Consider the following 26,727-nt stretch of genomic DNA (forward strand, 5'->3'; position numbering starts at 1 on the left):
CTGGGGATCAGGTAGTGGTCTCAAGCATGTACTGTGTAGCAGAATGTTTTTTCTGGACAAAATGAAAAACAATAAATTCAGATATTATTTAAGTAATTCATTTCCTTGTATTTTTCAATGCAGATTGCTGAGTGTATTTGATAGCTTTGAGCGTGCTGGATATAGCTTTGAGCATGCTGGATATAGCTTTGAGTGTGCTGGATATAGCTTTGAGTGTGCTGGATATAGGTTTGAGTGTGCTGGATATAGCATTGAGCATGCTGGATATAGGTTTGAGTGTGCTGGATTTAGGTTTGAGTGTGCTGGATATGGGTTTGCGTGTGCTGGATATAGGTTTGAGCGTGCTGGATATAGGTTTGAGCGTGCTGGATATAGGTTTGAGCGTGCTGGATATAGGTCTGAGTGTGCTGGATATAGGTTTGAGCATGTTGGATAGCTTTGAGCATGCTGGATATAGGTTTGGGTGAGCTGGATATAGGTTTGAGCGTGCTGGATATATCTTTGAGTGTGCTGGATATAGGTTTGCATGTGCTGGATATAGGTTTGAGCGTGCTGGATATAGCTTTGAGTGTGCTGGATATAGGTTTGCGTGTACTGGATATAGGTTTGAGCGTGCTGGATATAGGTTTGAGCGTGCTGGATATAGGTTTGAGCATGCTGGAAATGGTTTGAGCTTTCAGCGTGCTGGATATAGGTTTGAGCGTGCTGGATATAGGTTCGCGTGTGCTGGATATAGGTTCGCGTGTGCTGGATATAGGTTTGAGCGTGCTGGATATAGGTTCGCGTGTGCTGGATATAGGTTCGCGTGTGTTGGATATAGCTTTGAGCGTGCTGGATATAGCTTTGAGCGTGCTGGATATAGCTTTGAGCATACTGGATATAGCTTTGAGCGCACTATCAAATTTGATGTCAAATTCATTCCAAATTAGAGTTTTTGATTGAGTGCATTGTAATTGAGAGCACTGAGTACACTTGAAAGCAAAAAATGTTAAAATTTTCAGGTAGGGAGGAACAGGGGACAGCTCCTGATGTGCTGCTGTGCTCCACTGTACTGCAGTTCCTGTCCCAGGTTCTCCCCTTCCCCAAGTGGGAATCCCTTCCTAGATCACTTACCTTGTGCCAGAGCCCCCCTGGGTTCCTAGCCATTTCGATTAGAAAAGCAGCATGTTGATAAGGCCCAGGCCATTAAAACCAACCAAGCCTCACATATGTCACTTCCGGTCTTTCAAGTCAAAACCTACCCCAAAAGGTTTTGAATTTCCCCGAAAGTTGGGAATTGACCTGATTTCCACCAGAAATTCAGCTGGGGGTTCCATCAATCTTCCACCAAGTTTGCAGTGGGGGCTTGGGAGCCCATACAAAAATTCAGGACCAAACTCTCTGAGAAGCAGCAGGCCAAAGCTCTCCACTAGATCTGGAAAAGTGATAACATTGGCCTTTACCTTTCTGCTCCATTTAGTTTCCAGCGATGTTTTCTAGACATCAGTAAACCACCACCCCAGGCTGCCTGAATGAAGACAAAGCACAGAGTGAATCATTGCAATCTCAACATTTCACAACATCTAAGGTCAACAAAATAAAATCTGGAAATGGGCTAAGGTGACACTAGTGGAATGCTATTCAGCTTAGAGGGGGGATCTCTCATTTCTTTGTTTGCCGGCAACGTAAGTGGAATGAGGCCTGCATTTAGTTAAAATTTGCCTTTGAATTGAAAAATAAAAACCTGCAATTGCTGAATTGAGTGCTCAAAAAGTCTCATTCCCTTGGGCAGCGTTTTCCCGTCGGTGAGTGGGGGGGTGGGCAGAGCCTGCTTGTTGACACGTAAAATGACGTTCAGTAACGTCGGGTGGGCATCCCAACATCGCCGCACATCATTCTGATCCTCAGTTCAGCGGGCGCGCAGCTTATTAAGGCCTGTTAAAAACTAATTAAAGCATTTAATTGAACTGCCCATCCAACCTTAAGATTGGCGGGCAGGCGAAGAGCCCAGGCGGCCTCTGCATTTTTCATGAAACCTCATGAGGTTTCATGAAGGATTTATTAATTAAATAAAAAAGTTTGAAGAAATTCATTGACATGTCCCAGCTCATGTGACACTGTAGTATAAGGGGACATGTTTTAAAAGTTTTTTTGCCCTTTATTTAAATTTTAAACCTTAAACTGATTTCCGTTCTGCACCCTTGCACTCGCATGCGTGGAAGAGCACAGGGGGCCACTCAGGGAATCCCCCAGTGCCTGCACAGGGAGCGCTCAGCGCTTCCAGGCGCTCGTCACAATGGGCAGGCTTTAATTGGCCCACCCACGTAAAATGGTGATGTGTCCCCAATCGGGGGCGCTGATCGAGTTCGTGCCCGCCCCTGCCTGCCCCCGCACAACCCCCCCCCACCCCACCCCCAACGGGGGGAGATTTCTGCCCCTTGATATTTTAGCCCCAGCAAAATTGTGTTGGAAGAGTCTAGCTGCCAGCACAAAGTAAGTTAAAAATGAATTGAGGAGGCTTTACACAACTTTGCAGGGTCTGCGCAGTTAAATAACAAACTCCCAAGACAGCTTGGGCTTGGCACCAGTAATAAGCGTAACCATAATTCTGGTGTTCTACAATGTGCAAAGATGCAATGGCACAGAGGATCAGGCTGATATAGCTGATACAGTAGTCTGTGTCTCACTGTTCACATTAAGCTACAGTAGGAAAAAGTCGTATGCAACAGAGAAAACTAGGAGAGAAATGGAGGAGGGACAGGTAAATGGAAATTTGTTTATAATGAGGTAGAGAAACATGTTCAAAGAAGGGCAAGAGAAGAAAATATTATGGAAAATGGAGAAAAGGGAGTGGCTGAAGAGGAAGATGGAAAGTAGTCAAACATGAGTCTGGATTGTGACAGATACAATGGTGATACAAATTAGTTGCAATACTAGCATCCACATTCATTGAGCATAAACGGCTCAGATGCTGACCTGATCCAAGTATAAGCGGTTGTTCCATTTCCATAGTATTACAATGAGATGCAACTTTTGGGGTAAGGTTTAAGATTGAATACTTTTTGGGACAGGAGCATGTATTGGAATTTGTGCTAGAAGGTCTGTGCACCTCATTGGTGCACTGCACTACTTTCCATCCAGGTATCAAAGGCACACAGGCCACCTGTATTTCTCACTTCTTCCTCGCTGTGTGAAGATGGTGCAAACACTAAATTGTAAAGTTTACACTAGTAAATGTTATCAGAAAAATGGGGCAGGATTTTAAGTCCCACGGGCAGGTGTGCGCCCCACTCGATCGGGCGTAAAATAGCGTGTAATATTTTGGTCAGCAGGCGCACACGAGAGCTGGCAGCGTGACCGCCGACAATTAAGAGGCCTATTAAGGCTACTAATCGATTAACTAAAAGCTCTTTCTCGCTGCCCATCCAACCTTAAGGTTGGCGGGCAGGCAAACCGGCCAGGCGGCCTTTGGATTTTTTAGGAAACCCCATCCATGGGTGGGATGAGGTTTCCAACATTAATTTAAAAAAAGTAAAAATATTTTGACATAAATTTTATTACGTTTGCGTTCACGTGAGTGAATCCTATGTGGGGACATCGTTTCACATTTTCAAAATCTTTATTTTGGTTTTTACAATTCTTCGTTATCCTGAGGCAGCTCCATGCCTGCAGGGAACTTTCACTCCATGCTCCCTGTGCAAGCGCAGACTTTTGCACTCGCACTCCTCCTGCCCCCACCCCACCCCTGTAGTGCTGAGCTTCTCAGCGCACCTTTCATGCTGGCTGGCTGTTATTTGGCCGGCCAGCGTGAAAATGCAGTCGGGGTCTGATCGCGGGTGGCAGACCGTTTCCCGGCTGGTCTTGGGCCCGTTCGTCCCACCTGCCCGACAACTCAAAAATCTTGCCCAGGAACTTCTGTAATTACAAGATGACTCTGTGTAGAACTCCAATCAATCATATTGGAATGCGCAGACTGGAGTAGTGTTCTAATGAAAGTTGTTTATGTGATTGAATTCACTTACATCAACGTGCATCCAGATCTTGTACTTGTTGCAAATATCGGCGATAGCAACAAGAGGATCGAAGGCGCCATACACTGTAGTGCCAGCTGTAGCATTTACAAAGAACGGCACAAAGCCCTGAACAAAATACAAGGACACTGATTAAAGACAATTACATGAAGTATTAAAAGAGGAACTAAAATACTTTACGTAGCTCCCAAATATTGAAATTTTGGGTTTGGTTTGCTTTTCTGTTCTTTGTTGCCCATCCCTCTAAGGTTATTGGATTGGAATGGGGCAGGGCACAGATAATAAAGCCCGCTTCTCCTGCGCACCTCTTAAATGGGTGTATTTCTAGCTCGAGAAAAATGAGGTGATGGGGCTAAGCACACTATCTGATGCCTCATTTCAATGGAAGCCCATAACCTGCTTCTATTAGGTGTACAGACCCCGACCTGGGGGAAACCCCAGCAATTCCAGAAAACATAAAAGGGGCAAGATCCTGGATCATGTTTCTACCCATTTCACCCGTGCTTTCCTGCTACCCCCCACCCCTTACTCCGGAGAGCAAACATTACAAACAACCAATGAAACATGCTGTTTGATTTGATCAGCCAATTGCTAGGGTGTACAACCTATGTGCTTAGCCATTGCACCCACATGGAAATTCATACATGATATTGCTTAATTGTAGGCAGAATGTGAGGTACAAAGACCGTATCTTCCAGTGATTCGCTGATGAAATCGAACAGTGGGCAGAATGTTACGTTCGGCATGTGGGTGCGCGTCCAACATCCCCGAGCGTAAAATGATGCGCAATGACATCGGGCGAGCGTCCCAACGTTATTGTGCAGTCTCACGATATTTCATTCGGTGGGCGCACTCTGGAGTCAGCTGAGTGCCCGCCGACAATTAAAAGGCCTATTAAGGCCATTAAGAAACTAATTAATTTCAAATTTATGCTGCCTGTCCAACCTTACGGTTGGCAGGCAGGCGAAAAGGCCAAGCGGCCTTTATATTTTTTTTTAGGAAACCTCATCCACAAACGGGGTGAGGTCTCCTAAAGCAAATAAACATCAAATAAAAACTTTATTTTTGAATTAAAAACATGTCCCAGCTCACAGGACAGAGTCACATGAAGAGACATGTTTTATGACAGTTTTATCTCCTTTATTTATTTTTAAACAGCAGTTCATGTCCCTTAGGCAGTTCCGTGCCTCAGGGAGATTGACATGCTCTTTCGTGCGCAAGCATGAAGATTGCACCAGGCCCACTCGCCCTCCTCCTCCTCCTCCTGCCCACACAGGCTGCGCTGAGCACTGCCACTTGCGTTCCACACTGGGCAGGCCTTAATTGGCCCGCCAGCGTGAAATCGTGGTACGGAACCAATTGCCGGCGGCTTCCTGACTGCCCCACCTGCCCCCGTCCCCAAGGGCAAAATCCTGCCCAGTATGTTCCTTTAGTTGTCCATAATAAGCAGAGTACAGACCATACCCAACCACCCTGTGTTTGCGAACCCAAAATCAAAACATCTGCTGTTAGATGTGATTCTGTGATTGGGCAGCATTTGCTGAACAATCCTGTATGTGCTAATAGCAACATTAACAATCAATTCATGGTAATCAGTTGAGATTGCTGGAAGTGACATATATTCATATGCAGTGACCTGTTCTCCGCAAACAAAACTAACTTGTTCAAGCCTTGCAGGTGTTTTGAATTACCCGTGAGCTTGAGGAGCCTATTGTTCCTCGTTGCTTTTTCCATGGCAATGCCTCGGCCAATCAGAGTCCACTTGCCAACCAATCACCATCCTTTTCTCCTGCAGTATAAGTTATATAGATCACTTGAAATTTGGCATTCTTGCATTTGTCCTAATGATGAAAAGCTTCAGCAACATCTCTGTCTTTTCAGCAATTACATAGAATTTATAGCACAAAAACCTGGCATCTGGCTCCATGCTGGTGTTTGTGCTCTATAAGAGCCTATAACAGCCACACCAATATCAATACCATGAAAGAAAGTTCCAGAAAGAGCAGTTGACCATTTCAAAAAAATGGTAGCTAAGTATCTAGACGTAACTAGATCTGAAGACCTCAGATAATCAGATGCCCTTTTCAACACACAACGTGTTCTGCTGCTTTGGGTACAGGAAGGATGTTGGTTGTGAACAGCAGCTGGTCAAGATTGAACAGTAGATACTTAGCAATGGAAAAATGTTTTACATTTTTGCTCAACTGCTTCTAGTGTTGGGGAAAACTGATGCAAACGTTTCCTCAGGAGATGCAGGCTTAGAATTTAATAATATAAATTGTATACGGCTTGTGGAAGGAGTGGAGTTGATGAGGCTTTTTCTTGGCCTTTGCCCTTTGTTAAGACCTCACTGAAAGAGCTGGTGAGTAACCTGCCCTCAGACATTTTACCAATTCCAGGAGATGTGTGAGCATGGTATCAGGTGTTACGATACCAGTAAAGAACTATAAGTTTTAAAAAGATATTTAAATTTCCAATGACTGACTGGAAGGATCACATGGAAGATTTTAAGTTTTATTGTTAGAAACAAACTAAAAGCAACATTGACTGTACTTCTGTACTCAGCAAAGGACTCAGTTTCATACCCTTATGCCCTCACCTCAATGAATTTCGGGCTCGGCACAATGCTGAACTCTTCTTCTGCTGCCTTCGTCTCAGTGCTCACTTCTTTGGGCAGGGGTCCTCCCCCGCTCCACGAATCCTTTCACCCACCTCCAGCATTCTCCCTCTGCCTGGACCCCTCCCTAAGGCCTCTTACCTGCCCTTGTTCTTTTCATTGAGAACTGTCAGCGTGACATCGGCTGTCTCAATTTCTCTGCTCCTCTCACCCACTCTAACCTGTCTTCTTCTGAACTTGCTGCACTACGTTCCCTCAGGTCAAGCCCTGACTTTGTTATCAAACCTGCCGACAAGGTGGTGCTGTTGTCTGGCGCACTGACCTCTACCTTGCAGAGGCTGGGTGCCAACTTCAGGCACTTCTTCCTACCTCTCCCTAGACCATGACCCCACCACCAAACATCAAGCTATTGTTTCCAGGACTGTGACTGACCTCATCTCCTCTGGAGATCTTCCCTCCTCAGCTTTCAATCTCATAGCCTCCCAGCCCTGGACAGCCCACTTCTACCTCCTACCCAAAATCCACAAACAGGGCTGTCCTGGTAGACTGATAGTGTCAGACTGTTCCTGCCGCATGGAACTAATTTCTTCCTATTTTGACTCCATTCTCTCTCCACTTGTCCAGTCTCTTCCCACCTACATCTGCAATTCCTCTGACATCCTACGTCATATCAACAATTTCCAGTTCCCTTGCCCTAACAGCCTCATCTTTACCATGGTCATCCAATCCCTCTACACCTCCATCCCCCAGCAGGATGGTCTGAGGGCTCTCCGTTTCTTCCTTGAGCAGAGGTCTGAACAATCCCCATCCACCACCACTCTCCTCCGTTTGGCTGAACTAGTTCTCTCACTGAACAATTTCTCCTTCAACTTGTCTCATTTCCTCCAAATAAAAGGTGTGGCTATGGGAACCCGCATGGGCCCCAGTTATGCCTGTCTCTTTATGGCGTATGTGGAACATTCCTTGTTCCAGTCCTACTCAGGCCCCCTCCCACAACTCTTTTATCAATATATTGATGACTGCTTCGGTGCCATTTCATGTTCTCGTCTGAACCTGGAAAGATTTATCAATTTAGCTTCCAATTTCCACCCCTCAGTCAGCTTCACATGGTCTATCTCTGACACTTCTCTCCCCTTCCTTGACCTCTCTGTCTCAATTTCTGGTGATAGACTGTCTACCAATAGTCATCACAAGCCCACTGCTACCTTGACTACAGCCCCTCACACCCTGCTTCCTGTAAGGACTCCAGCCCATTCTCTCAGTTCCTTCGCCTCCGTCACATCTTTCTGCAGATGTCAGTTTCCAAAACGACGCTTTGACATATCTTCCTTCTTCCTTAACTGAGGTTTCCTACCCACTGTGGCTGACAGGGCCCTCAACCGTGTCTGACCCATCTCCCGTGCCTCAGTCCTCACACCTTCCTCTTACTCCCTGAATCACAATAGGTCCTCCTTGTCCTCATTTTTACCCCACCAGCCTCCGCATTCAAAGGTTCATCCTCCACCATTTCCGCCAACTCCAGCATGATGCCACAACCAAACACATCTTTCCCTCACTACCCCCGTCAGCATTCCGTAGGGACTGTTCCCTCTGGGACACCCTGGTCCACTCCTCCATCACCCCCAAAACCTCATCGCCTTCCCACAGCACCTTCCCATGCAATTGCAGAAGGTGCAAAACCCATCCCTTTACCTCCTCCCTCCTCACCATCCAAGAACCCAAACAGTCCTTTCAGGTGAAACAGCGCTTCATTTGCACCTCCCTCAATTTGGTCTACTGCATTCGATGCTCCCAATGCAGGGTCCTCTACATTGGAGAGACCAAACACAGACAGGGTGACCGCTTTGCGGAAAACCTTTGGTCTGTCCGCAAGCATGACCCAGACCTTCCTGTCGCTTGCCATTTCAACACCCCATCCTGCTCTCATGCCCACATGTCTGTCCTTGGCTTGCTGCATTGTTCCAGTGAGGGCCAACACAAACTGGAGGAACAGCACCTCATCTTCGATTAGGCACTTTGCAGCCTTTCAAACTTAACTTTGAGTTCAACAACTTCAGACCATGAACTCGCTCCGCCATCTTCGCCCCTTTTCTTTATCCCTTTTTTCATGATTCATTTTTTTATCCACTTATTTTCATTTTAAAAATTTCATTTATTCATTGTTTTGTCCCCTTTTTCATGCTCCCTTTCATCTTATTTTCAATCCTTTTTTATCCACCACTATCCCCTCCCCCACCCCACCCCTGCAAAGGCCATCTGTTACTTGTTCATGTTGTTCTTTTCAGAGTGCTTACCCTTGTTCTGCTATTATCACATTTTGCTTTCTTACCTTTGCCACTATAAGCACCTTTTTAGCCCTTACCACTACCATTAACATTCCCTTAGTCCTTTGGTTCATGACATCTTCGTCAATCTCTCCTTTGCCCCCACAACCGCTGGCCTTCTATCCAGCTTCACCTGCTTCACCCACCTTAAACAGTATAGATCACATTTTTACTTCTCTCTAGTTCTGAAGAAGGGTCATATGGACTCGAAACATCAAATCTGTTTTTCTCTCCACAGATGCTGTCAGACCTGCTGAGTTTTTCCAGCATTTTCTGTTTTTCTTTCAGCTTTCCAGTATCCACAATATTTTGCTTTTATCTTAATTGTCTACACACTATTTCATTAGGCAACTTATACTGTAAGCTACAGAAAAGTCTCTCCATTTAACTTTAAAAATCCTCCTCCACGGTTATACTTTATGCTGCCCTTTAAGTAAACACTTCATCTTTCAGGAACCAGTGCAAAGCTATTCTCAGCTCCCAATGTCTTGCTTCCATTTTCCTTTTCCAGCCAGATAACTTCTAATCCCCAAACTAAATTTCATGGTGAGGGTCACCCTAGAGATTCCTTCCTCTATCCAAGGCTAGGCAAATCTTCCAGCCTTGTTCAAATCTTCATGACCTTGATTTCTTCAATCCAAGCATGAGCTCCCACCACAAATCTGTGTGATGAATAGTAGGGACTGGCTGCCTCTATATTTCTGCTCTCTCTTATCAGATTCTTGCAGAATGACCTGTCTGTGAGGTTTAGGGATATCTTAAGAAAACCCTGTAAGCTGATGCTACAATGGTTTTGATGGCATGTTCCCCTCTCAGAGCCCATATCCAAGGCAACCTGAATCACATGGGCCTTGTGTCCAGGTAGCATTTCTCCATTTAATCTTGAAATTAAATAGACAACTTAAAGTATAACTGCTGTGAGTCTTGGAAACTAACAATTAGCATGGCTGCTCTGGTCATTGACAGGTGTGAATATCTTGCACCTTCTTCCCAGCAAGATTACCTGACACGCCCCCACCCCTTCAATGTTTAGCAACAAAGCCACCTAAGCTTGTTGTCAGGCATAATTCAGAACAGGATACATTCCTCCATTTTACCCTAAATTAAAGAGACAGTCCCAAAAATTAAATATCTTACAAACTTCATATTTGTAATACAGGGTTTGCTCACTCTGATATCCTTTCTCTACCTGTTAACTGAAGTCTACTCTACTGTTTTCCAAAAGAAGACGGTTGACATCAGAGGATTCCTTGCTAGAAATGATAATCTGCATCCTACCAATCCATATCAAAGACACTGGAATACCAAAACAGCAGTGCAAAATGGTGTCAGAAACTAATTTGATGAAATTTAAACCCTTAAGAGTCAGCTGGGATGTTGAATTCTTAAACCAGTCACAAAATTTACTACCCGCTCCTTGACTATACGGTTGGTTGACTACAAATAGAAACATATTTGACAGCTGACAGCTGAGTGCTCTACACTGGCACTGTGCCCAAAGGAAATTCATGCTTAATTCATAATTGAGAGTAGGAAACATGCAATAGTTTTAATTGGGGCTATATTTAATTAACAAAATGAACTGACCTTTTGCTTAGCTTCAAGTATCCTTCTCTCAAGGTCTGCTGGGATGATTTTCCCTCTGCAATTTTAAAAAAGCACATTCATGTCTCAGAATGTGTTACACATCTGCAAATGGAGTTTAAAATATTTGCATATTTTATAAAAGCAAGATAAAATCTGCGATTTTACAGTGTATGCCACTCCACTTCACCTCTTGCCTGAATCCAGTGAACTTCTAATCTCAGTAAAATGGGACTATCAGCACTTTGGGGAGCATGTTGAAATGGTGTTGGTGAGGGTTCAGGAAGTGTTGGGGAGATTCTTCAACTATTGACAATTCGTTGGGAAAAGCTGTGCTTGAAACATTGAAAAAAATTTGCAACTATTCAACACATTCACAGAGATCTTTGCGATCTCCTTCAGCCTTATAGCCCCCCACAATCTCTGCACTCCACCAGTTCTGGCCTCTTGAGCATTCCCAGTTTTAATCGTTGCAGCATTGGCTTCAGCTGGCAAGGCCTTAAGTTCAGGAATTTCCTTATAACTCCCACTGCCTTTCTACCCCGCTTTCCTCCTTTAAAACGTTTTTAAAACTTACCTCTTTGATCAAGCTTTTGGCCATCTGGCCTAATATCTCTTTATGTGGCTCAGTGCCAATTTTTTGTTTGATAATGCTTGTAAAATGCCTTAGGACATTTTGTCACATTAAAGACACAATATAAATGCAAGTTGTCTTCTTGAAGGAGGAAGGTTTCTTGCTGAGAGAAGTTAGCATCACTGTTACTACCTAGTGTTCGTGGTTGACTATTGGCAATGAAAAGGAAAATCATATTACAGGCAGGGAGTTAATTTTCCTCATTTTTGAACACCATCCAAAGGCAATTGGTTCTAGGAAAGCAAAGAACACCTTAATGGAAGATCTTGCCAACATTCTGGCTTCACAGAGTTATTATTGTGGAAAATGTTCTCTCACTATGATTGACATTGTTTACTTCTGTTAATCAATCTATGAAAGAAAAGAAATATAGTGCCTTTTGCAACCACCGGATGCCCCAAAAAGCTTTGCAACCATTGAAGTTCTTTTGAAGTGTAGTTACTGTTGTATTGTAGCAAATGTATATATCAAACTTTCATAAGCAGCAATTGTGATAATGACCAGACAATCTCTTTATGTGTTGTTGATTGAGTGATAAATAATATGGTCGGAAATGCATTGCTCAAAGCCCCCCACCAACCCAGGCCCATGCTATATAATCTGCGCTTACTATGGAGCCACTGCATAGACACTGAATAGTAAATGTGTAAAAGGATTCTGGGACCATTAGTTTCTATAACCATTTGGCCAAAGCCCCGGAACTCAGTTGGTATGCCTGGGTGGAGCTCCTGATGCTAAGTACACATGAAGAAGGATAGTCCACCTGAAGCTTACTGTAAGAAGCTCCAGGTTTGCTGCAGAATTTCTCTTGGGTGCATGGTCATTCCCCTAAGTGGCCTGAGCATCTTAAGTTCATAAGTGTGCTTATACTGCCTGATGGCTATTGATACAATACTGTTAGTCTGAAGGTTTAACAATGCTTCATGATGTGAAATGCATATATCTTTCACATGCACACTCGTGGACATTTCTCCAAAGGTGGATGCAAACACTTTGGTGAGATAAGGCCAGAAATAATTTACTAACCAGTTTTATTTTGCAGATAACAAGTGACTACGTAAAGTAACAGCTGTAACAGTAGAGAACCCATTAGCAGGTTTCTCAATTAGTGCATCGAGGAAAGGAAGCTTGTTAGCCAGCTCCATTTCAAAGGTGAATTTGAGCACAGGATGGAGTTCATTAAGATGTGTAAGGAAATTCTTACATGCAGCTGCAGATTCAAATATAGAAAATGCATCATTTACATATCAAAATATGCAAGGGTAGGAGATTGGGGTCTTCCATCAGAAATGTATTCTCATGGAAACAGACAGAAGTATTGGTGAGACCTGGGCCTTGAGGGGATCCCATGGCAACACCATCTCTTTGGGCATACATGGCATCATTAAAGCTGAACTTAAGTGCGCGAGTTGCTAAGTTCATAAATTCATTGAATACAGATTCAGAAAATGGTGGCACATCTAGATTGTCATGATAGAGTGACACAGAGTAAATGAGTATGGCTTCCTTGAGTGGCACACTAATGAATAGGCTTGCAATGTCGAAAGAACAAATAGACACGGCATTACTGTCAAATGTAGGTTGCATATAATCTTTGTGAAGGTGAAGAAATCCTTCACCATGTATGTGGAAAACTCACTCAGAACTGATTATAGCAGCTCACTCAATATTTTGGCCAAATCATGTTGTGCACAATAAAATAGGGCATAATGGCACATCACTTTTGTGTGTCTTGTGAACATAGGATTTATCCTCATGGTTCACTATCATATACACCATAAGGCAGCTTGTTACCCTTACACAAGTCTAACAAATGTTTTTGCAACTTGCTTTCAAGCAGGACTTTTTAAAAATTAATTCATGGGATGTGGGCTTCACTGGCTGGGCCAACATTTATTGCCCATCCCTAGTTGCCCTTGAGAAGGTAGTGCTGATCTGCCTACTTGAACCACTGCAGTCCATGTGGTGTAAGTACATCCACAGTGCTTTTAGGAAGTTGGCTCCAGGATTTTGACCTAGTGACAGTGAAGGTACAGCGATATATTTCCAAGTCAGAATGGTGAGTGACTTAGAGGGGAACTTCCAGTTGATAATATTCCCATCTATCTGCTGCCCTTGTCCTTCTAGATGGTAGTGGTCGTGAGTTTGGAAGATGTTGTCGAAGGAGCCTTAGTGAATTCCTGCAGTGCATCTTGGTACACACCGCTGCTAATGGCACACATTGCTGCTGCATCGGCGGTGGAGGGAGTGAATGTTTGGGAATATGATGCCAATCAATTGGGCTGCTTTGTCTGGGATGCTATCAAGCTTCTTGAGTGTTGTGGGAGTTGCACTCATCCAGGCAAGTGGGGAGTATTCCATCACACTCCTGACTTGTGCCTTGTAGATCGCTGTCAAGCTCTGGGGAGTCAGGAGGTGATTTACTTGTCACACAATTCCTAGCCCCTAACCTGCTCTTGTAGCCACAGTATTTAATTGGCTAGTCCAGTTCCATTTCTGGTCAACGGTAACCCCCATGATCTTGATAGTGGGGGATTCAGTGATGGTGATGCCATTGAACATCAAGGGGCAATGGTTGGATTCTCTCTTGTTGGAGATGGTCATTGCCTGACACTTGTGTGGCACGAATGTTACTTGCCACTTGTCAGCCTGAATATTGTCCAGGTCTTGTTGCATTTGGACACGGACTGCTTTAGTTGTGAGGTCATGCTTGAATGTGGGCCATTGGGTACGAATTTGAATTCTTCAGTAACGACTATGTGCATTTTGTCAATATAGTGGTGCTAGTAAGGATAACTATTGCAGTCACTTTGCCAGGCTTACAAATATGCATATATGGGTTGGCCTTAAGGACTTGCAAAACCTCTACTACTGTCTGCTGCAAGTCTACTTTCACTGGTCAATAGACACATTTGGATTCCTACAGCTCCACATTACAAGCAGTCTTGTAAATAGGGCTTGAGTCATTTTCTCATTGTGCAAGCATGAAGCAGAAATAGGGCACATCAAAGCTATCCTGCTGAATAATGGTTACCCCAAAATGGACTTTTATTCGCTGCGTATCATGCATACTCACAAATGTGCCTAAGGCTGCCACTTTCTGACTAAAAAGTGCCCAGTCTGGAAGGGTAAGGTTTCTCAAAAATTCAAACAGGTGAAGCTAGCTGTTTCACACTGCTATTATGCAGTAGCACCATGAGTGGTATTCCCCACTAACAGGATGCTGTCATCAAGTCAAAAGCGATTCTGCCTGCCACACAAATGAGTAATGTGCTATATGAGTTTCGGTGCCGATGCAATGCCAGATGAGTAGGCCCTACGTCCCAATGACTAACGAATCATGTAAAACAGCATGTCCCTTTGGCTGTTTGCAATAGGCAAACAGTGGCCATATTCAACCAGCCTGTGCTTGGCAAAACTCAGAACATAATGCCTAATGTGAGATGTGATTCAGCGATTGGACAGCACTTGCTGAACAATCCTGAGTGTGTTAAGAATAACAATAACAACTAATTTAAGATTATCATTTGGGCTTGCAATGTGGTCATTTAGGCTTGCTAGAAGCTACATATGTTCATACTCAGGGACCTATCCTCTGCAAGCAAAAGGAACATGTTCAGGCATTGCACCTTTTTTGAATTAAACAGATGAGTGGAGGAAATATTTCTCTGGTGCATTCTTCATGGCAGCACCCCAACCACAGTTGACTTGCCAACAAATCAGCATCCTTTTCTCATGCAGTTTAAATTGTTGCTCCTTTTGAAATTTGGCATTCTTGCATCTGTCCTGATGAGTGCAGAATGAAAAACTGATATTTCTTCATCCACTAACAAATTGGGCTTTGCTTGTGTAGCCTGATGTGAAGCTTTTAAATTTAATATTGCTGTTAAGTTAAATTCATTATTTTTTCCTGAACAATAAGGCAGCAGCCTGAAATCAAATTGGTTGCCATAGCGATTTGCAGCGATAATTAGTGAACAAAAGTAGAGTAATTATGTACAATTTTAAGCCACTTCATGATGATGACTCACTCCCTTGTGACATCCAACGTTCATGCAGTACCACAGTTTACAACACAGAATTTATTACCTCTCTGCTCCCTTACTCTGTACACTACCGTATTTATAAAACACCAAACTTTGTTGGCCATTTTCATGCTGCTTTACTGCATATGCATAATGTGGAAGCTATGGAAAGGCAAGTGCTGTGGAATCTGGTGCTGACATATCAAAGGGCAGATACTTTGATTGACAGGTCAGTGGGGTGAACATTTCATAGATCTGAGCCAGGGGCAGAGAACCCTTAATCATGGGGCAAAAGGAGGGGAGGAAATAAATACAATAACAATCACTAGAGGAAAAGTGGTAGGGAAACTAATGGGGCTAAAGGCCGATAAATCACCTGGACCTGATGGGTGGCAGAGGGTTTACAGAGGGATATAGACAGGTTAAGTGAGTGGGCAAAAATGTGACAGATGGAATATAATGTGGGAAAGTGTGAGGTTATGCACTTTGGCAGGAAGATTAGAAGAGCTGAATATTATTTAAATGGAGAAAGACTAAAGAAAGCTGCGGCACAGAGGAATCTGGAGGTCCTCATGCATGAATCTCAAAAAGCTAGCATACAAGTTCAACAGGTTATAAGGAAGGCAAATGGAATGTTGGCCTTTATTCAAAGGGAATGGAGTATAAAAATAGGGAAGTCTTGCTAAAACTATACAAGGCACTAGTTAGACTACACCTAGAATAGTGTGAACAATTTGGTCCCCTTATGTAGGGAAAGATATACTGGCATTGGAAGCAGTCCAGAGAAGATTCACTAGATTGATCTTGTGGATGGAGGGATTTTCTTATGAGGAGAGGTTGAGTAGGTTGGGCCTGTATTCATTGGAGTTTAGAAATATGAAGGGCGAATGTATTGAATCATATAAGATTCTTATGGGGCGCGACAGGGTAGATACCGAGAGGTTATTTCCTCTTGTGGGTGAGTCTAGGACCAGAGGGCATAATCTCAGAGTAAGGGGGCACCCACTTAAAACAAAAATGAGTAGGAATTTCTTCTCTCAGAGGATAATCAACCTGTGGAATTCTTTACTGCAGAGGGCCGTAGAGGCTGGGTTGTTAAGTTTATTCAAGGCTAAGATAGACAGATTTTTGATCAGTAAGGGATCAAGGGTTATGGGGAAAAGGCAGGAAAGTGGAGTTGAGGATTATCAGATCAGCCATGATCTCATTGAATGGCGGAGCAGACTCGATGGGCCAAATGGCCTACTTCTGCCCCCCCCCCGTCTTATGGCCTGTACCTTCTAGGCATAGACTGAACTGTGTTCCAGCAAGAAAATGCAAGTGATACCAGTTCTTTTTATAGAAGTCTGAATCACGAACTTTGAATAGCTCAGTTAGAGAAATGACCCTACTGAGTTAGGAATCTGTTATCATTTATTGAAACCAAGGAATGTAGGGAATTTGTTGCTCTCATTATAAAAACCATTCTCTGTTCATTCATGTATTTTATGTAAAATAAATTAGTTCTTGGTTTGAAATTGTTCCTCACCTTGATAATGCAGTATACAGTCCACATTCCATGAAGAAAGTAAAACAAATGTGGCACCTTGTGTGACATTTCATGATATGGAGCAGGGATTCTCTGTTAGGCCATAAGGGTTATACTATCACTTAACTAGACTTTTGACACTGAAGATGCACTCCAAATCGTGGGGGCCATGAGGTTTGCTCACAGAAATAATAGGCTGTACTGAACCTGCCAGTTAAGTACTTTTGAAGTGTTGCGACTGGTGTAATGAAGGAAATGCAGCAGGCAATTTGCACATGATAAGGTCTCACAAACATAAATGTGACAATGATTAGATACCATTTTAATGATGTTGTTTGAGGGTTAACTATTGGCCAGGAGGAACTCCTGTTCTCTTTGGTGAAGGAGTGCCATGGGATCTTTCACATCCGTCAGAGGAGGCAAATGGAACCTTCAGTTTAACATCTCTGATAAGAGCCATTTCAGTGCTGTGACAGGGGCAGAAACCTGAATGGAGGGATTCAAACTTGGAGTTCCAGGAATGTTGGCATGAATTTGAGAGGCAACATCATGTTCAAGGCTTTTAGAGAAGAAAGGGAAGATAGAGATTCTGTTGTAGTTCATAATTACAGGACAGTCAGGACTAGTTTTTTGAGGAGAGGGAGACAGTACCTGAGGAGAGAGAACAATATCAGCTAATGTGGGAGCCAGGAAGGGACATTGGGTAGTCAACAGTTCAGTGGGAATAGGCAGCAGGAGGTGGGTCTTATGGACAAGATGAGCTCAGAGAGGACATCTCCGCTTGGCCGCTTGGAGAGAAAGAGAATGATTTATGTTTAGGGCTAGGGCAAGGTGACCTTTATAGAATGTTTGGCCTGGAGGGGAGGTATGGCAGAAGTAGTTGATCAGATACCCTCAGTCTTGAAGTCCATGAACTCCTTGCATTTGTTGTTGGAGGCAAGAATGGAGAGGACAGGGGAGAGGGGTTTAAGAATATGTTTTGCAGTGGAGAAAACAAGCTCGCAGTATTTTTGCATTCCAGGACGATCCTGACATAGAAAACAGTTTTAGCAGACGAGAGCAGAACCCGCTAGAGTTTTATGTGGTCCAGCCAGATCTGGCAGTGAATGGCTAAATCAGTCATCTGTCAAATTCATTAAGCCTGTGTCCCTTGAAATTCAGGGAGCGGAGATGAGGGCCATACCAAGGGGAACATCCAAGTTGATAGAGAGCAATGGATTTAAGGAGGTCTAGGGCATCAAAAGTAGAGATAAAAACAAAAAACTGCGGATGCTGGAAATCCAAAACAAAAACAGAAATACCTGGAAAAACTCAGCAGGTCTGGCAGCATCGGCGGAGAAGAATAAAGTTGACGTTTCGAGTCCTCATGACCCTTCAACAATAGAGAGATTGGGGCATGGCTGAGCAGATTGGAAGCTGCAGAAATGTTATGGTGAATGCACTCTACAGTCAGAGCTTTGAGTGAATATACATGCAGATTGTTTATCAGCAGAGACCTCTAATTTGGTTGAAAGCAAAAGCAGACTCTCACTGTTTGAGGAGTGGAAACTCTGCAGGCAATGTATAATGTGACCTACCTTACATCACATTTGATCAGAACGACTCCATCTGTCCCAATCCCCAGAGCTGCTGCTGCTTTCTTTATTGAGAAATGACTCTGTAAACATCAACACACAGACAGTAACATCAATAGGATTCTAGTTACTACACATGACACAGAGAAGGCAGATTGTATATTTGCTAAGGGTAATTTTTATCATTCCTGTTCTCTGAAGATGTGGGTTTGTTATGGATGAGCTCCACCATGCTTTGCTATGTTCCCAAGCAGCAATTCTTTGGGTGTGACTTGAGATGTTGAGCATCAGCAGGCTATTCAACATCAGGGAGCATTGTTTCCAAATACTATCTTTACTGAGATGTTTGTTTTGTGTATCTTCACACAATTTTCTTCCCTTGGAGAAGGTGTGGAGAGTTGGAATGTTTTGCGTGCTGAACAACAACCTATTGAACTGTATCGTGAACAACAAGTCCTCAAGCGGTACTTGAACTTGGGCACTCCAAGAACTCTCTCTCATAAAGAATAGGAGAAACCAATAGTTAAAAAAATATAGAAAAAAGTCTCACCAAAATTAATAAGGCTCACATTACTGGAGACTATGGCAATTGTAGATTAAAATTTTTGACTAAGGCCCATATTTTTCTCTGCATCTTAAGTTTTTTTTTAAATGTAGATGTGAGTGAGACAGGTATAAAGTGGTAATGAACTTTGTCAATTGCAGGTTTAAGTAAATAAATTTTTCACTTAAAGTTAAGCACTGCAATTGGCCTTGTTTCACAGCTGACCCTGCTATCAGATTAGTATTTTTGGAAATAAGAACTGAGTAATTTGGATTGGTCAGCTTTATTGCCGATTGCTTGCTTCTGATTTGCTGTCATCCGGCCTGTATATATCTGTGTGATTAAGCATGGTTTGGGTGTTGAATTTCCAAGGAATTTTTCTTGGAAAAACTTTTCAGAATATCCATAGAAACACTGGAGTGATTATGTAAGGGACTTTATACTTCATTTCTTTAGTGTTTTCTCAAACTTTCTGCCAAGATTAGAGCAGATGATTTGGAGAGCCCCATTCAAATTCATGCCGGACTTTTAATTACTTAAAAATAATGACCTCAATTTTACTCAGTTCTGCTGGAACCCTGTTATAATTATGGTGCAAGCCCATAAGAGCAAAAGAGGAAAAGGCACCAGTCCAGATATACTGAGGCCCTGCTGAGTCCAGGTATTCCCAGTTTTGCTGTGCAATAGATGGAACTCTGCCCACCACAATGGCTTGGAGCTGGGGCTGGGGTGAGAATGGCCATACCAGGATTTCTTGCTTCCTCGGCTGAGAAAGGAACCCCTGGAGACTGAAAGAGATGAGACCTTTTGGTGTTCTGAAGGACTCACAACCAGGGGGGAATGGGGTTGGGAGGGGAGGGCAGGAGGTACCAAACGTGCATCCATAGTGTTGCAGGCACTGTTGGCATCAGGAAAACCAGGTGCCCTGCTGGTAACTCTGAACACACCACTGGGATCAGTGCTAGGAAGTAACTGGCAGACTTGATCCAGAATACAACTACTGGGACAAGTCTGCATATTGTCAGATCATAAGTATCTGAATAAGACAGTATTTTTTCCCCCCAGGGCAATGTTAAAATGTATCGTCACTATTACTTACATAATTCAACTGTCAATCTGAATTGATTGTGCCCTCATTAACCATGCCCCTAATCAACTGCAAGAATTTTCATGCTTAATGGATGTTGCAGCTGCCAGCATCTTTTTTGAGAATTTTTTCATGCTTTCTTCTTCTACTGGTATCAGTTGGTGCTGGAACAACTGTATGGCAGCTCAAAGGCCCCACGTATAGTATCTCCAACCAGCAGATGCATTATAGGCCTGACATTGTTAGCTAAAGACATTTTACCAACTGCAATCCTTCCTTAAAGACTCACCTCTAGCGAATCCATGAACAGCCTCCTCACTGGTGCTCTCAGCAGATCAGTAGTTTTAAATTAATTCCTGCATTGATGATTAGAGTTCCTGTTGAATATACCATGTTGTTCTGTGATAATCTATTTCTCTGAATATATGAATGGGATTTTTGGTGGAAGAGGGCAATAGGTTAGTGATTTTATTGCTGTCTGATTCTTAATTGCTTCTTGGGATCTTGATCATTTATTAAATAAACTACTTTCTTGCTATCAAAAGAAACCAGTATATTAACTCTAACGGTGATTGGTGTTTATCTAGTAATGGGGCTGAATAATAAAATTGGTTTAATAAATTATTTTTTTTAAATGCAGGTATTGGAACAGTATTGTGTTAGCTTGCAGTACAACCTGAAGCACAAAGGTAGTACAATGTAGATGACAGTCTGCTAAGGGAAATGTTTATGCAGACACCAGTTTATTCCCCTAATGTTTATCAATGATTGCTTAATAGGAAACATTATTAAATGGATAGTTTTTGTGATATGGATGTGATGGTACAAGGGCCTCCACTGTAGTATGTACTACAGATATCTATTAGGACAACAGGAACATGAAAGAGTAAAAGTCATACGTGTTCTGATGTGAAGGCAATCAGTTTGGGAATGGCAGCCATTCCTTTCTCTTTAACTTCAGGAAACAGCTTGTAGCGTGCGATTAGCAAGGCATACATGTTTGATATGGCTCCACCTGAAATAGAATATGACACCTTCATCAGTTTTCATTATAAATCTGTTAAAGAATAACAATTCTTTCCTGACAAACTAACACAATAATGTATTTATTGCTTTTACAGAAAATATCAGCAGCTGTTTGCCTTGGACTTGATACGATTCCTGTTTTCTATCATTTTGCTCTTTGTAACCGGGTCCTAAATGGCAAATGCTGCCTTGATAAAATGGCCCACTTTTTCTGGAGCTATCAAGCCTACGTCCTGTCCTGTGTGTTGTTGACATCCTTTTTTCACTGCTTATTTTATGGGTAACAATATGAGTTGTACTAGTGCTTGGGGCATTCTCTTCTCTACACCAGTTAATTCCAAGTGTCCTCTATACCATGATTTTCTGCATTATACTTGGTCTCACTCTATGATCTGGTAACTGACTGACAGCTCTTGTTATACAGAATGTCACTACTTTTCTTCACCTTTAGCTCCAAACTAATATTGATGTAAAAAAAAGAGAAAATGAAGGATGTTGAGTGGATCATCAACTTAAAGCAGCAATGTCAGGTTCTACTTCAATACCTACTCTCTGCCGTGCTCTGGAGTGTGCCAGTCAATTGGCCACGCCTTCAGTGAAGAGGCAGCCATGATTTTGAGCCAACTGCCGCATTTACATTGGGCCAGCCAGCTGCAACATATCAAACAGGAATCCAAAGGCTGCTCACAAGATCAAGGTTGGACAATATTGGGCCTCCCGCCTGGCAGCAAGAAATGTTTGTGGTGGCTGGGTGGGTTCTGATCAAGGTTGTTTTTCTTCAGAGTGGAGCATTTCTGCTCCACAAAGCCCTACAAAAATAGATTCAAACTTAACTTTGGTGAGCTTTTTGGCTCTACCTTGTCTGGGTATCTCCTTCCTTTTCCATTGGCTTGACTCTGCTCTCTCAATATCTCTGACAGTGTCAAATCTGAACTTGGACTTTGACTACCAACTCCACTTAATGATTGGGACTGTGACATTGATTTAATTAATCTTAAACAAAGACCCTGGCTCACTTTGCTTTACTGGTGGATTCTCTGATACTGGCAAACATCCAGTTTCTTTGTGGTTTTCACTTTCTTTCTGACTTTCATTTAGGACTATAGGAGGAATTTGGACTATAGGAGGTTTCCTGATGCTCTCCCTTTCTCTCAGAATCTCTCAGATTCCCAACTAGTTCCAACCTCAGCTGACAATTGATGTTCTGGAACTCTCATTTTCTTAGTAAGAGGAATCCTCTGCCTGAAGCAAGCAGATACTTTGGCAGCCTGGTGGTAGGCCCCTTTTATAGCAAGTGGGCAAATATTGAGCTCTGTGCCCAATCCCACAATTGCCAAAACTATTGAAGTTTTGTGACGACGGTTTGCAATTTATGGGTTCCCAGAGGTGTTGGTGTCAGAGAATGGTCCAAAGATTATATCAGAGGAGCTTGAAATACTTCTGAGCAAGAATGGAGTCAAACACCTCCTAACACCACCATATTACCCTGTAATTGAGTGGTGCTGCAGAAAGAAATGTACAGCTTGTGAAAAGGTCTTTGCAGAAGTATTGGATAAGTGACATGCTAGGCAGTAATTTCCATATTTCCCTAGGCTAGAGAATTTTCTATTCTCTTAAAGAATAATCCCCCAGTCTAACAGGTTGCTCATCTTACAAGTTAGGGTTTAAACTTGCCCTGAGGACATTTATTTGCTTAAGCCTAATGAAGTAGCAAGTAAGAGAAAGGCAAGACCAAGTGGAGATGAATCATGGTGCATGAGGCTTGAAGCTTATAGAGTTCAGTGCTAGTCAGAAGGTCATAGTGAAAAACCACTGAGGTAATAAGGAGAAATATGTGATTGGAGTTGTTGTAAAGAGACTATGCACCTTTAAATATCTAGTGGAGATTGGACAGAGACTCCATCAGTGTCATATAGATCATTTACTTGAAAGAGGGAATCTGAAAAAGGGAGAGCATGAGAAAACCTCCTAGGGTCCAAATTCTTTCTACAGCCCTAAATGAAAATCAGAAAGAAAGTGAAAACCACAAAGAAACTTGATATTTGTAAGTATCGGACAATCCACCAGTAAAGCAAAGTGAGCCAGGGTCTTCATTTAAGATTAATTAAATCAATGTCACACTCCCAATCATTAAGTGGAGTTGGTAGTCAAAGTCAAAGATCAGATTTGACACTGTCAGAGATGTTGGGAGAGCAGAGGCAGGCTAATGGAAAAGGAAGGAGATACCCAGACAGGGAGAGAAAGAAACCAGATAGATTTATAGAAAGCATGTAGGATGGAAGAAGAAAATAAAATCTCCTTTTCATTAATTTCAGCCAAATAACGATATTTTTGTTAAATAAATACTGGTGTTAAGGAAAAACTTTTTTTTACATGTAAATCACTCTGGTGACTTTAGTGTTATACACATTTTAGCTGTGATGACAGTGCTGTAAAAAACAAGTATGCTACCCAGCCTGTTAAATTTCAGGTATTGTTGATATTGGTTTAGTATTATTGGTCTGGGAAATTACATACAAGTACAATTTGACATTTTAATGTATAAGTTGCTTTTTTAAGTGGGGTGGAAGTGTAGTATGTTGCAAAATTTGAGCATTTTGTTACGTTGTGTTCTCTGTTAGGGAGGTATAAATAAAATTAGTTCACTAATGGCTCCCTGGTGCAATATAGCAAAAATGCTTTTAAAGAACAGTCATTCATTGATAACTTTCCACTTTCTTAAAAATACTCTTGTTTTTTAACTACAGGACAATAGATGTGTCAATCATCCAGCCTTTCAGCCCTTTCAGAATTTCAATAACTGAAATTATAGCACTTGAAACCTCTTAACCTTGTGTAAATAAATATTGTGCAATTGACAGCAGAGATCAGTGAGCCAGAACAGTCAACCAAGCAATGCTTTCTCTGGGGTTCAGGTGTTTCATTACGCTAATGGATCTCTGTGCTCTCAATCACGAATGCATAATGAGGCTTGGCTGTGAGTCCAGAAATCCATTAAGCTGTTGAAACACCTGAGTCCCAGGGAAAACATTGTTTGTTTGACAGCTCTGGCTATCTGATCATTTCTGTCAATTGCACAGTGTTTATTTACATAAGATAAAGACTTTTTTAACAATCCGACTGTCACTATAGAGTTCATTGGTTCTATACAGTGTATAGTTGGTGAATGGGCATGCAAGTGCTATAGTTTCACATTGGGGGCAAGAGACTCCATAAGGGATTATTTAGGGGCATGCCTTGCCAAGGGAGAGCATGAGAAGGACCTTTTGAACTTACCTTTTAAAAGATCCCCTCATGCAGATTATGGTTCATGATTCCTCAGAGGTGTTGTGAACCACGACTCATTGAAAAACTGGTCTGACTCCATGAAAATTGCGGAGCAGTAGGACATGCCTATCTCCACAATGGAGCTGACCAGGTTTGGAGTGCAGGGTGTGGGCTTCTGACTCAAACCAGTTCACACCCTTAAAAGACACTCCTGAAAAGTGGAAACCCTGGGAATGGAGTTTGGGATCCCAGATTTGGATCCAGGCCGGCATTTGTAAAGGGTACCCGAGACACACCCGAGACGTTGTGACTCGGTGAAAATCCGGGGCAAAGCCAATCTTTTATCGCATATTTTGCGCTCCAGCCAGAGCTGAATTTTATCCACTTTGTGAATACAAAGGAGTAAATCACTAACAATGGTTGGAATTTTACTAGGTCACTGAGAGCAGGGCTCAGGCTGGGGGGGGGTCTGCAAAATGTGGTTGGGATATGTTCGGTCAGGAATCCAACGTTGTGACTTTGGTTTCAAGTTTTACAAGCAACGGGAAGCTTGGTGGGTGAACATCTGGCAACAATGCAGTGGGATATCAAGTAAGGTAGTTAAAATACCAATTAACCTGAATTTTACAGCGTTTTTCTAAGTTTAGCAGTGACACAAGGTAGCCATGGGGCTTCAGAGCCCTGCCTTGTTAAAGCAGGCAGCAGGAAGTTTAAAAGCAAAAGCAGCTCTGAAGAAGGGTCATATGGACACAAAATGTTAACTCTGCTTCTCTCATCACAGATGCTGCTAGACCAGCTGAGGCTGTCCAGTATTTTCTGTTTTTGAGCAAGAAATTTAATGCTGCCTCTGCCAGACTACCATGTGGAGAGCCAACATGCAGTGGAAGCGAGAGCGGTGAGCTGGGTGTATTGCTGGGGACTGAGAGAAGGTGTGTAAAGTTGCCAGGACTCACTGTGCATGTGTGTTTCAAGTGGCGCAGAGAGGCAGTGGCACTTGGTCCCAAGACACTAGCCAAGGAAAGCTGTGGGGTGGGGCAGGTGGTGGGCTGGACAGAACGCAGAGGACTATAAGAGAGCCGACATGTCATAGGCCTAATTCACTCAGTCTTTGTGGCTGTGCTGCACCCCATCCCCACTCCCCCAAGGAGGAGGAGCAGCAGCTCAGAGGGACGGATTTCTAGACACAGGAATGGACACATCAGGCATGTCAGGAAAAGCAAGAGGACCAGCCTCCGTGTAGGCATTGTGAAAAAGGATGCACCATTTGCCTTCTGCTTAAAGAACTGCATATTTCTGGGAGAGAGATTATCATACGTTGCTCAACTGCCTGCAGATGTTCAAGTGGTCGTGTCAGCACTAAGGCTTTCCAGCAAGGATATTACTGATCTCTGCCCTGTTGCAGGATAAGCTGGGACCCATGGAGGTTGGTGGACATAAAATGCCAGTAGCTCTGAAGATTACTATGGCTCTCAACTTCTACACTTCCGATCATCCCAGGGATGCACTGGGGACATGGGTGGGTCCCCCAGCTGCAACTTGTCGGTGCATCAAAAGGCGACAATGTCATGTTTGAGATGGCCAGTGATGATATGTGCTGTCGAACTGACTCAAACAGTCAGGACAGGTCCTTCAGCAATGGAGAAATTGCTGGATTCCCCCGGTACAAGGTGTCATCACTTGCACGCATGTGGCCATAAAGGCTCCTATTGACTAGCCAGCAGCCTTCCTCAATAGAAAAAGCTTCCATTCCCTCAATGTCCATTGGCCTGTGGGTCAAACGCGGATCCTTCAGATGTGTGCACATTTCCCAGAAGCAGCCACGATGCCCATATATTAAGGCAGTCACTGGTGCCAGATCTTTTCCAGTCCCCTGTGCACCTTCAGGGATGGATTTTAGGGGACAAGAATATCCATTGAAAAAATGGCTGCTTACGCCTGTGAGGAACCCTTACACTGCAGTAGAGTAGAGGAACAAGAGTTTTCATGCTTTACCCAGGTGATCATTGAGTAGGCCATTGAGCTGCTGAAAATGGGGCTCGGGTGCCTAGATTATTTGGGTGGACAATGCCCCAGCATGGGTTTCATGTATCCTGGTGGTCTGCTGTGCACTGCACAACCCAACACTGCAAGGGGGAGGCCTTGAATAATGAGGACATCATCGATTGTCATTCCTCATCCAATGAACAAGATGTGGAGAAGGCAGTTGAGCAGGCCGCACAGAATGAGGAACACCTTGTGCCAGCAACAAGGGCAAATGAGAGATGCTCGAGGGATCTCATTCATATCTGTTTCTTGTGACCTGATGCCCTCTCACTATCAGTGCAATAAAGACTCAGCTTTATACAGACCTGCTGTTACCTCCTTCACCCTGTGTTCCGTCACCCAGTGCCCTGGTTCACAGCGCACACTGACAAAGCTGAGGACCTGACCAGACGCAGCTTACTCCAATACCAGCAGTGTATTGAGGGAACAAGGCTCTAGATGAGTTCTAACAAGGCAGCAGGAAT

General features: G+C 43.2%; 1 protein-coding gene across 3 annotated transcripts in view; it reads right to left on the bottom strand.

Moving 5' to 3' along the window:
* The window catches only part of gad2 (glutamate decarboxylase 2), a 122,289-nt gene that overhangs the window by 53,561 nt on the left and 42,001 nt on the right, over positions 1-26,727 (bottom strand). For all 3 annotated transcript variants that reach the window (XM_041184232.1, XM_041184234.1, XM_041184235.1), the window contains 5 exons: positions 20,827-20,942; positions 18,300-18,379; positions 10,539-10,593; positions 4,002-4,118; positions 1,443-1,507 (listed from right to left, as the gene is read on the bottom strand). In XM_041184232.1, coding sequence (XP_041040166.1) covers positions 1,443-1,507; positions 4,002-4,118; positions 10,539-10,593; positions 18,300-18,379; positions 20,827-20,942 — 433 coding nt within the window. The remainder of the gene's footprint in view (positions 1-1,442; positions 1,508-4,001; positions 4,119-10,538; positions 10,594-18,299; positions 18,380-20,826; positions 20,943-26,727) is intronic.

The sequence above is a fragment of the Carcharodon carcharias genome, chromosome 3 (assembly GCF_017639515.1).
Source record: "Carcharodon carcharias isolate sCarCar2 chromosome 3, sCarCar2.pri, whole genome shotgun sequence".
Taxonomy (NCBI): Eukaryota; Metazoa; Chordata; class Chondrichthyes; order Lamniformes; family Lamnidae; genus Carcharodon; species Carcharodon carcharias.